Here is a 15,591-nt window from a genome sequence, read left to right as displayed (position 1 = left end):
TGACCATACACATGTATACATACATACCCTTTTTATTAAAAAACACTCAGGTGCAAACATTCCAGAAATGTAGGACTAAGATATATAATCCCAGATATATTCCCGGCAACAGTGATTCCCATGTGGCCTAAATTATTAAGGAGAAAGTAGGGGCTTTGGCTTTAAATTATCCAACCTTCCATTTTACTTTTTTCTATGCCATTTGAGCCATAATGAGTAAATCTGGCAAGAACTGAAGGGATACATCTATCAACTCTAACACAATCTAAGACTTTTTCTTCATGTTTTGAGAGAGAGACTTTGAGCATATGTCCAAGTGGGGGAGGGGCAGAGAGAGAGGGAGAGAGAATCTCAGGCAGTCTCCATGCTCAGTGTGGAGTCTAATGGGGCTCAATCACATGACCACAAGACCATGAATTGAGCCAAAATCAAGAGCTGGACGTTTAACTGACTGAGCCACCCAGGTGCCCTTTTCTTTACTTTGGTTCCTTGGAATAAAAGTACTGTTAACTTTATTGTGGATCCTTTAATTTTAAGGATTATGACAACAATTAACCTTTATATCATGTTTTATCACTTATAAAACATTTTCAAATACATTATACTATTTGATCTTCATAATAATCCCATTCTGCTCCTAGTTTCCTATTGCTGGTAATAGCAACACACAGGTAAATTGGACAGCCCTGCCTTCACATTCTAGTGCAGGAGAACTATCTCCCAGATCTATCTTTCTTCTCCAAGACCACTGCTACCACCCTAATCTTGGGCCTTAAGCCCAACTACTGGTATTGCCAATTAACTTCTTTCAACTCCATATCTGGCTCCCCAGCTACATGACAAGCTCTGTAAGTGTCAGAACAATGTCCAGCACTTTCTTTCTTTTTTTTATTTCCTTGAAAGATTTTTTAAAGATTTTTATAACTTTTTTTCTAATTTTTTAATGTTTGTTAATTATTTATTTATTTATTTATTTATTTTTGAGGGGGCACCTAGGTGGCTCAGTCAGTTGAGTGTCTGCCAAGCTCAGCTCACGATCTCGCAGTCCATGAGTTCGAGCTCCGCATTGGGCTCTGCTGACAACTCAGAGCCTGAAACCTGCTTCAGATTCTGTCTCCCTCTCTCTCTGCCCCTTCCCCGCTTATGCTCACTCTCTCTTTCTCTCCTTCTCTCTCTCAAAAGTAAATAAACATTAAAAAATTAACATAAGTGGAATAAATATTGTTAAAAAATAACTTATTAAAAAACTTTTACGTTTATTATTTTTCTGGTGGGGGAGAGAAAGAGAGAATCCCAGAAGGGGCAGAGAGAGATAGACAGAGAGAGAAAGAGAGAAAGAAAAGCAGGGCTTACCTGAAGTGGGGCTCGTGTTCACCTGAAGCGGGGCTTGAGCTCACCCAATGTGGGACTCAAACTCACAAACCATAAGATCATGACCAGGGCCAAAGTCAGATGCTTAACTAACTGAACCACCCAGGTGCTCTTTTTACTTATTTATTTTGAGAGAGAGAGAGAGAGAGTGCGCACACAGTGGGGGGGGGGGGGGGGGGCAGAAAGTGAGGAAGAGAGAGATAGGGTCTGCACTGTCAGTGCAGAGCCCAACATGGGGCTCAATCACAAACCATGAGACCATGACCTGAGCCAAAATCAAGAGTCGGACACTCAACCAAATGAATGACTCAGGTGCCCCTGAAAGATTTTATTTTTAAGTAATCTCTGCACCCAACGTGGGGCTCCAAACTTACTTCCCTGAGATCAAGAATCGCATGCTCTACCAACTGAGCCAGCCAGGCGTCCGTGTCCAGCACCTTCTTAACACAATCATAGACTACGTACATAGTAACAACTCAACAAATACCACCAACAGCAGTGTGGTAATAAGAGTGAAGTACCTCAGGGGCACCTGGGTGGCCCATTTGGTTAAGCATCCAACTTTGACTCAGGTCATGATCTCTCGGTTCGTGAGTTCAAGCCCCTGCATTAAGGCTCTGTGCTGACAGCTCAGAGCCTGGAGCCTGTTTCAAATTCTGTATGTCCCTCTCTTTCTCTGCCTTTCCCCCACTTGCACTCTGTCTCTCTCTCTCGAAAATAAACATTAAAAAAAAAAAAAAGGAATGAAGTACCTAAACAACACTAGGTAGGAAAGTGAAGCCATCTGACCTATATCCATAAGAGCAACCACAGTCCTCATTTGCAGGGCCCAAGAAACAAAGACATTTAAACATTCTCCTACTCACTCTCTGAAATAGAATTAATCCCTAAAGCAACAAAGCGCAACCCCTTTCCTGACTCAGGTAGTCTATCCAACTGCCACCTAGGCATCCGTCCACCTTTGGCTTTATAGTGGTCACCTCAAACTTAACATGTTCAGAAAAGAACTGTCATTTCTCCCTGCTCCACACCAATACAACTACTTGACCTCATTAGTAAATGGCACCACTATTTACCCACTTCTTTGGAAATTTTTGGAAACATCCCTTCTCCTCGTTTTCTCTCACATCTCACACCCACATCATTAGCAAACCATGTCTAGTTCTACACCCCAAGAAGGTAGGCTCTACATCACAGTTTTATTCACTGCTGTAGTCTCAGTGCCCAGAGAAGTACCTGGAATATAGCAGGTGATTAATAATTGGATAAATTACCTACCGATGAACTCAAATAAGAGAAAAGGAGAGTAAGAAATAGAAAAATAATAAGAAATAGCATAAGAAATAGAAAAATTAATAATTTTTTTAAATGACCTTCTTTCAACTATACTCAAATAAAAATAAGTAAATTTGGAGCACTTGGGTGGCTGAGTCAATAGAGCACATGACCCTTGATCTCAAGAGTTGGGAGTTCAAGCCCCACATTGGACACAGAGCTTACTTTAAAAAAAAAAAGTAAATTTAATTACAAATATATTTTTTTTACAAATGTTTTATATTATATGTATTATACACTGTATTCTTAAAATAACGTAAGCTAGAGAAAAGGAAAAAAAAAATTACCTACTTCTCAAAGGTTCTCCCAACTCTGCCAAAAAGTTTATCACTTCCTCCTTTAGTAAGTCTGCAGCACTATGTTTGTATATTGTAGTGGTCAACCGTGGGCAAATTACCTTATCACATTTGGTGATGTCTGGAAACATTTTTACTTGTCACACTTGGGGAACAGCTCACTACAATAAAGAATTATTGAGCTCAAAATGTCAATAGTGCCATGATTGAGAAACTTTGATATATTCTATTGTATCTTCTCAGTTAATATACTGTCCCTGGAAGGGACAGGGATATTGTTACCTTATGTGTGTTACATATCTCTGGGGACCTAGTTCCCTGATATAAAAACTAGTTGAATCTGAACTACTCAGTTCTTCCAAAGTGAGAGAACATTGAAGAGTCGATTATAGGTCATACCAACTGTCTCCTTTCTCCAAACTTTTGTTAAAGAGGAAAGGGAACTAACATTACTGAATAGCTATTATGTACCAGACATGTAACAGACACTACCCAAATCTAGTATGCTCAAAAATCTATAAGATAGGTATTATTTGTATTTTTCAGCTGAGAAATCTGGGGTTTAAGAAGGGATTAAATAATATTGCCAAGGTGAAACAACAGAGCCAGGATGTAAACGTACGTCCGGGTCTAAAGCTAAAGATCTATTTCTTAGTTATGGCAAAAAAACCCCCAGATGAATTGGATAATTCTAAATATTGGATAAATATGACAATTCAAGCAAGTGAGATAAAGGATGGATTACTTTATAGTGCTGTGATATGCTAATCACTTCAAAAAGAATTAAGTTAGATCCCTACTTTAAACTAAGTAACAGGAGCACCTGGCTGGCTCAATTGGTAGAGTCTGCAACTCTTGATCTCAGGGTCATGAGTTCGAGCCCCACGCTGGGCATGGAGCCTACTTTAAAAAAAAAATTAAATTAAATAACAAAAATAAAGTTTGAAATGTAAAAAAATAAAACATTCAAAGAAAATACTATATAATTGTATTTAACACTTATATCGTGCTTACTATGTTTCAGACTGAATTCTAACTGTTTCAATCCTCATAACACCCCTATGAGATATTACTTTTACCCCTATTTTACAAATAAAGTATCTGTGGCACACAGAGGTTAAGTACCTGGCCTAAGGTCACAGTTAGTAAGTGGCAGAACCAACATTCAATGCCAAAGAAGCAAATCAAATGAGTCTATCCCTAAAGTCGGTGTTCTTACCCATTATGCTTACCATTACACCCAAAGTGAATATATAAAAATCATGGACTACCATAAGCAGGACCCCAAAAGTGTTACCATAAAGGAATAAGTTGCTGGGTTTTATTATCTAGAGATATTAAATATCTGTATGTCAAAAGACACCATAAATAAACAATAGTAAGAAGCAACTATCTGAAAAATATATGGCAGAGGGTCAATACCCTTAACATAAGAGCTCTTATCCTCAACATCATTCGTTATCAGGGAAATACAAATCAAAACCACAATGAGATACCACCTCACACCTGTCAGAATTGCTAAAATTTGTAACACAAGTAACAACAGGTACTGGAGAGGATGCGGAGAAAGGGCAACCCTCTTGCACTGCTGACTGGGACGAAAAGTGGTGCAGCCACTCTGAAAAACAGTATGGAGGTTCCTCAAAAAAAACTAAAAACAGAGGGTGCCTGGGTGGCTCAGTGGGTTAAGCATCTGACCTCAGCTCAGGTCATGACCTCACAGTTTGTGAGTTCGAGCCCCGAGTCGAGCTCTGTGCTGACAGCATGAAGACTTCTTGGGATCCACTGTCTCTCCTCTCTCCCTCTCTCTCTCTCTCTCTCTCTCTCTCTCTCTCTCTCTCTCTCTCCCCCCTTTCTCTCTTGCTCTCAAAATAAATAAATTTTAAAGAAAAAAAATCTTTTCCCTAACATTTTGCATTTATTTTGCTTACACATATCATTACAGCAGTTTTTTAAAAATCCTCTCCTTTATCAAGTGTTTATAATGCAATCAACTTAGTTTTCAAAGTTTTCACTTATATTACATTGGTTGGACAGATTTAATTCATTAACATAATTTCAGAAACAATATAACTGGAATTATAACTGATCCTTGGTAAGCATTCAACTTAACCAGTAGTGTCAACAATATGCAGATCTCAGGAATGAGCTCATAAATCGTGAATATGCTGTGAGCATCAGTCAGTATGTTTTATATGGAAAATGCAGAGAAACAGTTAGCTCAATAAATTAGTTAAGTGGAAGTCAGTTAAAACATACCAAAAGCTTTATAATTTGCATTTCCTGTGACTCGACAAGTCTATTTTACCAATGTATTCTAACTTCTTCCTATCTTTGTGAGTAAAGGGTTAGCTCTAAGTATACTATCAAAATATGAAATCAGGAAATCAAAGATACCTGAAAGTCCAGTAAGATTGGAAAAAATAAACTGTGGTAAAATCATACAGCAGAATACTATGCAGTTCTTAACAGAATATATAAAAAGGTGACGTACAATGATGTACATAACATATTACTAAGGAATATAAAGCAAGTTATAAAACAGCATATACTGTAAAAACCTATTTTGATAAAATATTTAAAGAAAAGACAGGGAGAATCAAGTAAAATAATACATAAAGCTTAGCATGGTACAGACACATAGTAGGCAAACGTTAGCTATTACTACTAAAATTATTATTAATACAGGCTTTGTACCAAAAGTTCGCATTAGTTATCTTCAAGTAGTAGAATGTGAGTGATTTTTCACCTTTTTTACATTTCCTAAATTTTCATTACTAAATCTATGTTCCTTTTATAATATGGGTAAAAACTAGCTATTTTTAAAATAAGAAATGGAAGGTTTTAATATAATCTGTTTATCCACATATTTCTCATTTATGCTTCCATGGTAGAAAGAGCATTATCACAACGACCTCTGAAAATTATCCCTCAATATGCTGTACTTGGAATTTTGAGAAAATGTCCCTGCCTTGTCGGCAATGAGACAGAAATATGAGCAGTGACAAATTATACAAACACAGTTACCAGCATTACCCAAAAACCACTAAGCACCTCTGCTAAAACATATATAAATAAACTTCAGACAATTCCTTTCTCTAAGATTAACAGTGAGTGGATTTATGTACATATTCTATGTGGACCCAAATACCGGTTGTGCCAAAAATCACACTTCAGCTGTGTTATCTTAACAATGCACAGTAAATGAAAGGCACATTAATTATGGATGTCTATAAGCACTCAAGCAGATAAAATGAAAAAATAACATGCCATTATATTTTCTCCTCATTTTTTTTTTAACATTTTTTTTTAACATTTATTTATTTTTGAGACAGAGAGAGACAGAGCATGAATGGGGGAGGGTCAGAGAGAGGGAGACACAGAATCTGAAACAGGCTCTGAGCTGTCAGCACAGAGCCTGACGTGGGGCTTGAACTCACGGACCGTGAGATCATGACCTGAGCCGAAGTCGGCCGCTTAACCGACCGAGTCACCCAGGCGTCCCTATTTTCTCCTCATTTTATCAAAATACTTACACTCTTGGAATGAATTCTGGAAAAAGTAGTGTATGGTGCCAAAAACTTCAAGGATGCGTTTTCCTCCGGACAAGAAATATGAATGCTTTTCTAAATAGAGAGGGAAAGATGAAATTCATCAATAAGGTTACTCCAGTGAAATTAAAGCCTCTTAAAGAAAACATCAGGATGATAGGAAATTTTCATCTTTTAAATGTACCCGCTCTTATCGCCCTTTCCCAGCTCACAACACAACCACTCCCCTATAAATCAGCAGCCCTTATAATGCAAAGGGGTGCAATGTAATTTTGTATTGCTTAGATGCCATTATCTTTTTATGGTGAAGTAAACTCCCACAGAAGACAAACCAACAGTAAGTACAAATGACAAACACGAGGGGTGTTTAGGTGGCTCAGTCACTCAAGCTTCTGACTCCTGCTTTTGGCTCAGGTCATGATCTCACGGTTTGCGAGATCAATACACCACGTGGGGCTCTACACAAGACAGCATAAGAGCCTGCTGGGGATTCTCTCTCTCCCTCTCTCTGCCCCTCCCCTGCTCCCAGGCATGTGTGTGCTTTCTCTCTCAAAATAAATAAACACTTAAAAACACTTTAAAAAAAAATGACAAACATGAAAGCATTAATTTTTATGAGAAAATCTAATACCAGTACTTTCAATTAGCAATGGGGGGAACAGGATTAACAGGAGGAAACAGCACCAGATTCCAAGTCTAGGGCCTAAACAATCAGTCTAAAAGTAAACTTACCGCCTTTAAGACCTTTTAGATAAAATGTTAGACTACTGATATCTATAGTTACCAGAGAAAATTAGCAAATTATGGTATACTTATACAATGTGTATGCCTGGTCAGGACTTCAGTGCTCATTCCTACCTAGGACTTAAACTGACTACACATGTTCACTGACTGCTCATCGCCCCATAGCTGTATTAATTCCCCATGTATTTTTGCATAGTCATTACCACATATCTTTCAGCTGTTGTAGCAAGAAAACTGGTGACATAGTGGGAAACCGCACCTAGAACTAGATGTTAGATTCAGGTGACATAACTTGCAAAGGCAGCCTTTGTAACCATTTAAGATTTCAAGGTAGCATGTATACAGGTATAAAAGGCTTGGTAAACGTTTCAAGGATTCTTGCAAATAGGACAGCCCTTTATTCTAACTGCCAGAATACCAGCACCACCATCTAAGTGTGTATCTCCTACAGGGAAGCTGAGGAGCCACACTCACCCAATGGTTCCTAACCTGTTATCTCTTTTGCAGCAGTACTTCAAAGTTTCTGGAAATTCTGCTGAACAATGAAAATGTCTTCAAAAATCAAGATTTTCCAAACCTTTTTCTAAGGTTAATCTATATACAACAAACACAGGTCCTCACAGTTCATTAGAAAGAAGAGTTTCAGGGGTGCCTGGGGGGCTCATTCGGTTGAAAGCCCAATTCTTGATTTCAGCTCAGGGCATGATCCCAGGGCTGTGGGATCAAGCCCCGCATCAGACTCTGTGCTGGATGTGGAGGCTGCTTAAGAATCTTGCTCTCTCTCTCTCTCTCTCTGTCCCTCTCCCCTGCTTGTGCACCCTCTCTCTCTCTCTCTCTGTCCCTCTCCCCTGCTTGTGCACCCTCTCTCTCTCTCTCTCAAGTAAAAACAAAAAATTAAAATAGAAGAGATGAGAAATAAAATATTTTTTTAAAAAGTTTCAAAATTATAATATTCTCATCACTAAAAATCAAAATACTCTTATTACAAGTATTCTACTCCTTTAAAAACACCATCAGAATATCTACCTATACAAACAGCACTTTCTTAGCCAGCATATCCATATGTGGTTGCCCGCAGGTTTTTCATTAAATTAGTTTTTGCTTCTAACCGCATGACAAAGCCCATACGGCAGCAAGAGAGCTGACCTGGATTTGGAATTGCCTCTTGTATCCAAAATTAAAGCGTCAGCTAAACTCTCCTGGTTTAAACATTCCTATCAGCAAGGATTCAAGGAACTCCATGAACTCAGTGTTCAGGCATCTGTTAAGAACTGGGTTTGCTCTCAGAAGACTTCATTTCTTTGAGACTAATTATATGAAAGATTTCACCAATCAATAGTATTCTCTCACTTATCAATCAAGCAATTCAGCCTATAATCCATAAACAAACTATGGAGGAAAAGAAATGTTAACTACCTTCCAATATCAGCAGTAGAAAATCATGCTGTTAATGAAAATATTTTAATGAAAAGCTGCAGGATATCAAAACATAAAATTCAGGACAAGGTTTGGGGGAAGAGTGTGAGCATTCTATGCTAAGATAAAATTCAAAGTCAAACTTTTTTATACTCCAGGATTATGTATTTAAGCATAATCTACTGTTTAATAGAACGATGTAGCAACTGCAAAAGTTGACCACAAAGTAACTCAGGGCAATTAGGAAACAAATGAATGTTCAACTATAACCACTTACTGTCTTACCTAGCAGGTACACTGGCAGAAATTAACAATGAGGTTGGAAGAGATAAGGATTGTATCAGGGCCTACGTATGAAGGGAAGAAAGGAAATCAGAACTGACGCTATGGCTGGCAAAACACCTGGGAAAAATGTAGGCTTGCAAGCTGGTGTTCATATTTGGAAGTTTATAGAACTGGTTTCAATTCTGGCATACAGTCTAACTAGATTTGATTACTAGGGTTAATTAACCTCTCAATCTGTTTGCTTACATGCAAAATGGGAATTTAAAATATCAATACCACGGGATTGTTATGATAAACAAAAACTCACTTTTGTAATATTTTATAGTTTCATTCATATGCAGTCTCACTCCCCATTAACCAGCCTATAGGTAGAATATCATCTCCATTTAATTACACATTAAAAGAGAAAAAAAAGAAAGGCTGGTTTCCCCTTTGGGAATCAGGTTACCCACCAGAGCATACTGACTACAGCCATCAGAATGAGTAAGGAAAGTCAGATCTTGGGTTCTGCAACACAGTAAAACCCCAAGCATAATTCATTACAGAAACATGCTTTTAATCCAAAGCATTCATTTATCAAGGCAAATTTTAAGAACCATTGGCTCAGTTGTGATTATGTAATATTGGGTGTCATATTCTACTCGTATTGCAGGACACTGCTCCTTTAACAAGTTAACATTTATTAGAAATGATTAATCATCTTGCAGAATACTCACAGAAAAGGTTACTCGCAATCCAAGGTTTTACTGTACTTAGTTTAGCCATCTACTTACTTCAAAGACCAATGAGAAAAACTATTAAGTACTATTAACGTAGGTCTTCATCAAGGCCTAGCCAGATAAAGGCTATGCTGTCCAATATGGTAGATACTGGCCACATGAGGTTATTGAGCATTTGAAATACGGCCAGTGCAAATGAAGAGCTGCATTTTTATTTTATTTAAAATTTAATTTAAAAACTAATACTTGACTCAGTTTTTGGAAAACTTTTTAAGTATATTTGGAACTACTTGGGTATGTGAATCTGTGTTCTCACCTGTAAATTTTATAGAACCTAAATACATTTATCAAGTATTTTCAATAAAAAATTAGAGTCTGAATTGAGATGTGTGGTAAATGTAAAATATACACAGGATGTCAAAAACTCAGTAAGAAAAACGGAATGTATAATATCTCATTAACAATTTCTTAATATTAATTATAGGTTGAAATAATATTTTAGATCTACTGGGTTAAATAAAATATATTATTAAAATTAATTTCAACCGTTTCTTTTTACCTTTTTTATGTGGTTCCTAGAAAGTTTAAAATTACATATGGGGTTTACATTATTTTACCTACTGAATAGCGCTGATATAAGGGAAGTAAGACTAAGTATACGTAACTAGAAGTATCTAAAAGTATATGTAACTACAAAAGAAAAAAAAACTCTTGACATTCAAAGGCGTAAAAACTGTGATTACTATACAAGTAAAGATAACACAGATATACAAATAACAGTATACATATTTACAGTAGATATATAGGTACTACCCAGTTTTGGACTCGGTGTCATCTAGAAGACATAAAAACCTACCTTATTTATTTCATTCACAATAAATCCTTCTGAAGCTGTAACTTCTGGGATGCCATCGAGGCCAATTCCTTGACAAGTCAGGCTACCATACAAAGTTGGTTTCCCTACATAGCACAAAAGAAGCATGTCTCAAGAAAATAATAAGAACTCAACATTGTTCTCCTTGAAGACCCAATTCAGGCATTTGTACTTATGGTAGGAAATTGGCTCATGGAAGAATAGAAGGTACTTGTGTTAAAGTGACGTGAAGTGGGAAGAGCACTGTCCTAAGTGAACCTAATTTGGGAGGGAGTACACTCAAGAGCTAAAACCTAGGACAAAGATTTAGAGATGTGATACGGCATTTGTAAGAAAGCTACTAGAGTGATCTCAAATTCAGTTTTACGGACTGTGAAATGGAATTCTTTCAGAATGAAAGATAAAGACCAACATGCACAGATGTATTTATCTACAGTACATATATATATGTATATATATATATGTACTGTAGATATATATATATAATACATAGCAAAGAATTAAGCTTCAGTAACCTAGAAAATTTGCCTAAGTAGACCACTGTTTTTGCAGTGATGAGGGCTAAATAAGACATCCTACACATAAACATAAGCAGATGGTAGAATGGAGTTAAAAACATTCTCTTCTATTCTTCTTCTGCACTTTATATATACACTTCTGTAAGAGCCCATAATACACTTTATATGTCTGACCTCCCTATTAGACTATAAAGTCCTTGAGTTCAGAAATGATCAGGGTCTACAAATTATTCAGTAAATAATTATTGCACTAAACTGAAATTCTAGGAGTAAGAGGGGAGTAGAAAACATCAAGGATTCACACAGAGTAGGAGTGCTTCCTAGAGAGGGTGGGATTTAAGTAGAACCTTGAAAGATTACACCTAGACAGAGGATAGAAAGATAGGGCTAGGCAGAATATAAGGGAAAGGAAACTCCAAGTCAGGGAGGAGCATGTCAAGAATAAAAGAAAATTAGAAAGAACAAGATAGGGAGAAGGCATCAATTAATGTAACAGTTTGGTTAGGGACGTCTGGGTGGCTTAGTTGGTTAGGTCATGGAGTCAAGATTGTGAGATCAAGCCCAACATCAGGCTCCACACTGAACATGGAGCCTGCTTAGGATATTCTCTGTCTCTCTTCCCCTCTCCCTCTATCCCCCCCTTCCCCATGCTCTATATATAATTTTTTTAAAAATTGTTTTGAAATACCAGTTTGGTGGGGTGCCAGGGTAACTCAGTTATTAAGCATTCGAATTCGGCTCAGGTCATGGTCTCGTGGGTCATGAGTTTGAGCCCCACGGGGGTTCTGTGCTGACAGCTCAGAGCCTGGAGCCTACTTTGGATTCTGTGTCTCCCTCTCTTTCTGCCTCTCCCCCACTCATGCTCCATTTCTCTCGCTCTCTCTCAAAAATAAATAAATATTAAAAACAAAAAATGTTTTAAATAAGTTTCTTTGCCATTAACATTAAAAAAATACCAGTTTGGGGGCGCCTGGGTGGCTCAGTCAGTTAAGCGGCTGACTTCGGCTCAGGTCATGATCTCACGGTCAGTGAGTTCAAGCCCCGCGTCGGGCTCTGTGCTGACAGCTCAGAGCCTGGAGCCTGTATCAGATTCTGTGTCTCCCTCTCGCTGACCCTCCCCCATTCACGCTCTGTCTCTCTCTGTCTCAAAAATAAATAAACGTTAAAAAAAAAAAAATTAAAAAAAAAAAAATACCAGTTTGGGGCACCTGGGTGGCTCAGTCGGTTAAGCCTCTGACTTCAGCTCAGGTCATGATCTCCTAGTTTGTGGGTTTGAGCCTTGCATCGGGCTCTGTGCTGACACCTCAGAGCCTGGAACCTGTTTCGGATTCTGTGCCTTCCTCTCTCTCTGCCCCTCCCCTGCACACACTCTGTCTCTCTCTCTCTCTCTCTCAAAAATAAATAGATATTAAAAAAATTTTTTAAAAATACTAGTTTGGGGGGCGCCTGGGTGGCGCAGTCGGTTAAGTGTCCGACTTCAGCCAGGTCACGATCTCGCGGTCCGTGAGTTCGAGCCCCGCGTCAGGCTCTGGGCTGATGGCTCGGAGCCTGGAGCCTGTTTCCGATTCTGTGTCTCCCTCTCTCTCTGCCCCTCCCCCGTTCATGCTCTGTCTCCCTCTGTCCCAAAAATAAATAAACGTTGAAAAAAAAAATTAAAAAAAAAAAAAACTAGTTTGGAAAAAAATAAATTAAAAAAACAAAAAGACAAAACACAACAACAAAATACCAGTTTGGTTAAAACAGTCATAAAAAGGTAGCTGAAGGATATTAATGGAGGAACTTACAATCTGGGATAAAGGTCTGGAATAGAGAAAATCTAGCAAAGAAGCTTTGGGAAGGAAAGTGGTGTGAAGTGCTAGTTCAGAAAGAAGCCACAAAAATAGGATCAAGGGAACTGTGCTTTTTGTCCACCTCCACGATTCCCTCCTGGCTTCACCCACTGCCCCATGATGCCTGGTCCACAGGGTATATCATTTTAACCAATCTTCTGTCAACACCCTCAAAATGACCTTTCTACATCTGTAGTCACTGAAATGATCTCAGTCTTGGTTTTCTGTTTATAAAATAGAATTGGTTCAGTCAGTAGAACATAGGAATCTTGATCTCAAGGTCATGAGTTTAAGCCAAGCCCCACATTAAGGCATAGAGCTTACAGGAAGGAAGTGAGGAAGGAAGGAAAGAAGGAAAGAAGGAAGGAAGGAAGGAAGGAAGGAAGGAAGGAAGGAAGGGAGGGTAAGGAAAGGAGGAAGGAAGACACTCTTAAATGTCTATGTCCACACCAATGCATTTATCTACATCTGCACTTACTCTCACCTTCTTTCATCTTAGTCTTTTAGTTAATTGAATCTCTCTCTCCTTTAAGACACTAGCTTTTCAGTTAGCCTTTCTCTCCTCTACATATAACCTGTATTTTAATTGCTCTACAATTAGTTCTCATCTTTAAAAACAAAATCCTTGACTATGAGACCTAGCTACTATCTTCTATACAGCATCATTTTCCTCAAAAGACTGTTTAAAATTCTATTTCTCAGAGAAATAGAATATAGTTATATAAAGAATCAAAGGTATCTGAGGTTAAGGATAATCAGTAAAACAAAACTCACAAATTTATTAAAAAGTTTAATTTTTTTTTTTTTAATAGTACCACAATAACTACAAACAAATGGATAAGACTAACACAGAAGTGTCATTCAAAGAAATAACTGATAGGATTTGGGAGCTATCTGGATGTGACATGTGAAGTGACTAGGTTTTTCATTCTGATGCCTAGAATGGTGGTAACTTAAATTTGAAAATCAAGAAAGAAAGCCTGTTTGACAAGAGAAGTGCTCAGCTTGGTTTTAGATTTGATAAAATCAAGAGAACAGTGAGAGCTTCAAGCATTAATGTCTAGCAGATAATTGTTCAATCTCTGCTTGAACTTGAAGAGAGTTCAGGGCTGGAGCCATACATCTAGGAATCATCATCAGGAAATCACAAATGAAACTACAGAACTGCTTAGAATACAATAATATATAGCTAAGGGACTTAATCACTCCCTGAGTAAGTCTGTGGCCTCCAAATGGAAAACTAATCTTAAGGCCTTCCCCTGAAATGGAGGAGTTGGTGTGAATGGTCAAGAACATTTGAAGACTATGAGCATTATGCAAGGAGTCGGGGTCAAGAGAAAGTATGAAGCTCTCTTCTAGGGGTAGTAAATCCCCTTTCTCTAAAGGGAAGGCATATAGTTTTGGGCATATGGACATTACCTGGGGGGTGACAACTCAGCCAGGCTTCCCCTTCATCCTTCCTATGAAGAGAAACAAAAGATTAATTAGGCTCATTCAATGCTGAAAAGGATGCCACTGGTGCAAGGGGGAAAGAAGATCATATAGTTTTCAGTTTGGACATAGTACTGAGGTATGATCCAGTATAACATCTCATCCAGGCATAGATTATTCTAAGACAAACTTTATTTACTGAAGAAATATTCATGGATTAAGCACTTAATGCATAGATATCTACGGGTTAAATGAATACTCAAATATTTCATCAATAGGGAGTTCACTATCCATACAGCTGCACAGCTTTGAAAAGAATACTTTCAAAACTGAACTACTGGGACCTCATCAAAATAAAAAGCTTCTGCACAGCGAAGGAAACAATCAGCAAAACTAAAAGGCAACCAACAGAATGGGAGAAGATATTTGCAAATGACATATCAGATAAAAGGTTAGTATCCAAAATCTATAGGGAACTTATCAAATTTAACATCCCAAACCCAAATAATCCAGTGAAGAAATGGGCAAAAGACATGAATAGACACTTCTCCAAGGAAGACATCCAGATGGCCAACCGACACATGAAAAAATGCTCCACATCACTCAGCATCAGGGAAATACAAATCAAAACCACAACGAGATACCACCTCACACCTGTCAGAATGGCTAACATTAACAACTCAGGCAACAACAGATGTTGGCAAGGATGTGGAGAAAGAGGATCTCTTTTGCATTGTTGGTGGCAATGCAAGCTGGTACAGCCACTCTGGAAAACAGTATGGAGGTTCCTCAAAAAACTAAAAATAGAACTAACCTATGACCCAGCAATTGCACTACTAGGCATTTATCCATGGGATACAGGTGTGCTGTTTCGAAGGGACACATGCACCCCAATGTTTATAGCAGCACTATCAACAATAGCCAAAGTATGGAAAGAGCCCAAATGTCCATCGATAGATGAATGGATAAAGAAAATGTGGTATATATATACAATGGAGTATTACTCGGCAATCAAAAAGAATGAAATCTTGTCTTGGCAACTATGTGGATGGAACTGGAGGGTATTACGTTAAGTGAAATTAGTCAGTCAGAGAAAGACAAATATCATATGACTTCACTCATATGAGGACTTGAAGAGACAAAACAGATGAACATAAGGGAAGGGAAACAAAAATAAAAACAGGGAGGGGGAGAAAACAGAAGAGACTCATAAATATGGAGA

The 15,591-nt window shown here is 38.0% G+C and overlaps 1 protein-coding gene across 5 annotated transcripts in view; it reads right to left on the bottom strand.

Annotated features, from left to right (window-relative positions):
- PAAF1 (proteasomal ATPase associated factor 1) overlaps positions 1–15,591 on the bottom strand; it is a 37,890-nt gene that overhangs the window by 19,632 nt on the left and 2,667 nt on the right. For 4 of the 5 annotated variants that reach the window (XR_015241073.1, XR_015241072.1, XM_086678287.1 and 1 more), the window contains exons 2-4: positions 14,358–14,398; positions 10,574–10,677; positions 6,539–6,628 (exon numbers count right to left, since the gene is read on the bottom strand). Coding sequence is in view for 3 of the 5 variants with exons in the window: in XM_086678287.1 (XP_086534413.1) it covers positions 6,539–6,628; positions 10,574–10,677; positions 14,358–14,398 (235 nt within the window). In the remaining 2 variants the exon portion in view is untranslated. Of the gene's footprint in view, positions 1–27; positions 128–6,538; positions 6,629–10,573; positions 10,678–14,357; positions 14,399–15,591 lie in introns of those variants that run through there. The other variant, XM_086678288.1, reaches the window with a different exon arrangement.

This window comes from Puma concolor, chromosome D1 (assembly GCF_028749965.1).
Source record: "Puma concolor isolate L17-30 chromosome D1, mPumCon1.1.hap2, whole genome shotgun sequence".
Lineage (NCBI taxonomy): Eukaryota > Metazoa > Chordata > Mammalia > Carnivora > Felidae > Puma > Puma concolor.
The sequence above is the reverse complement of the archived record's forward strand: the minus strand, read 5'-3'. Positions and strand labels throughout refer to the sequence as shown.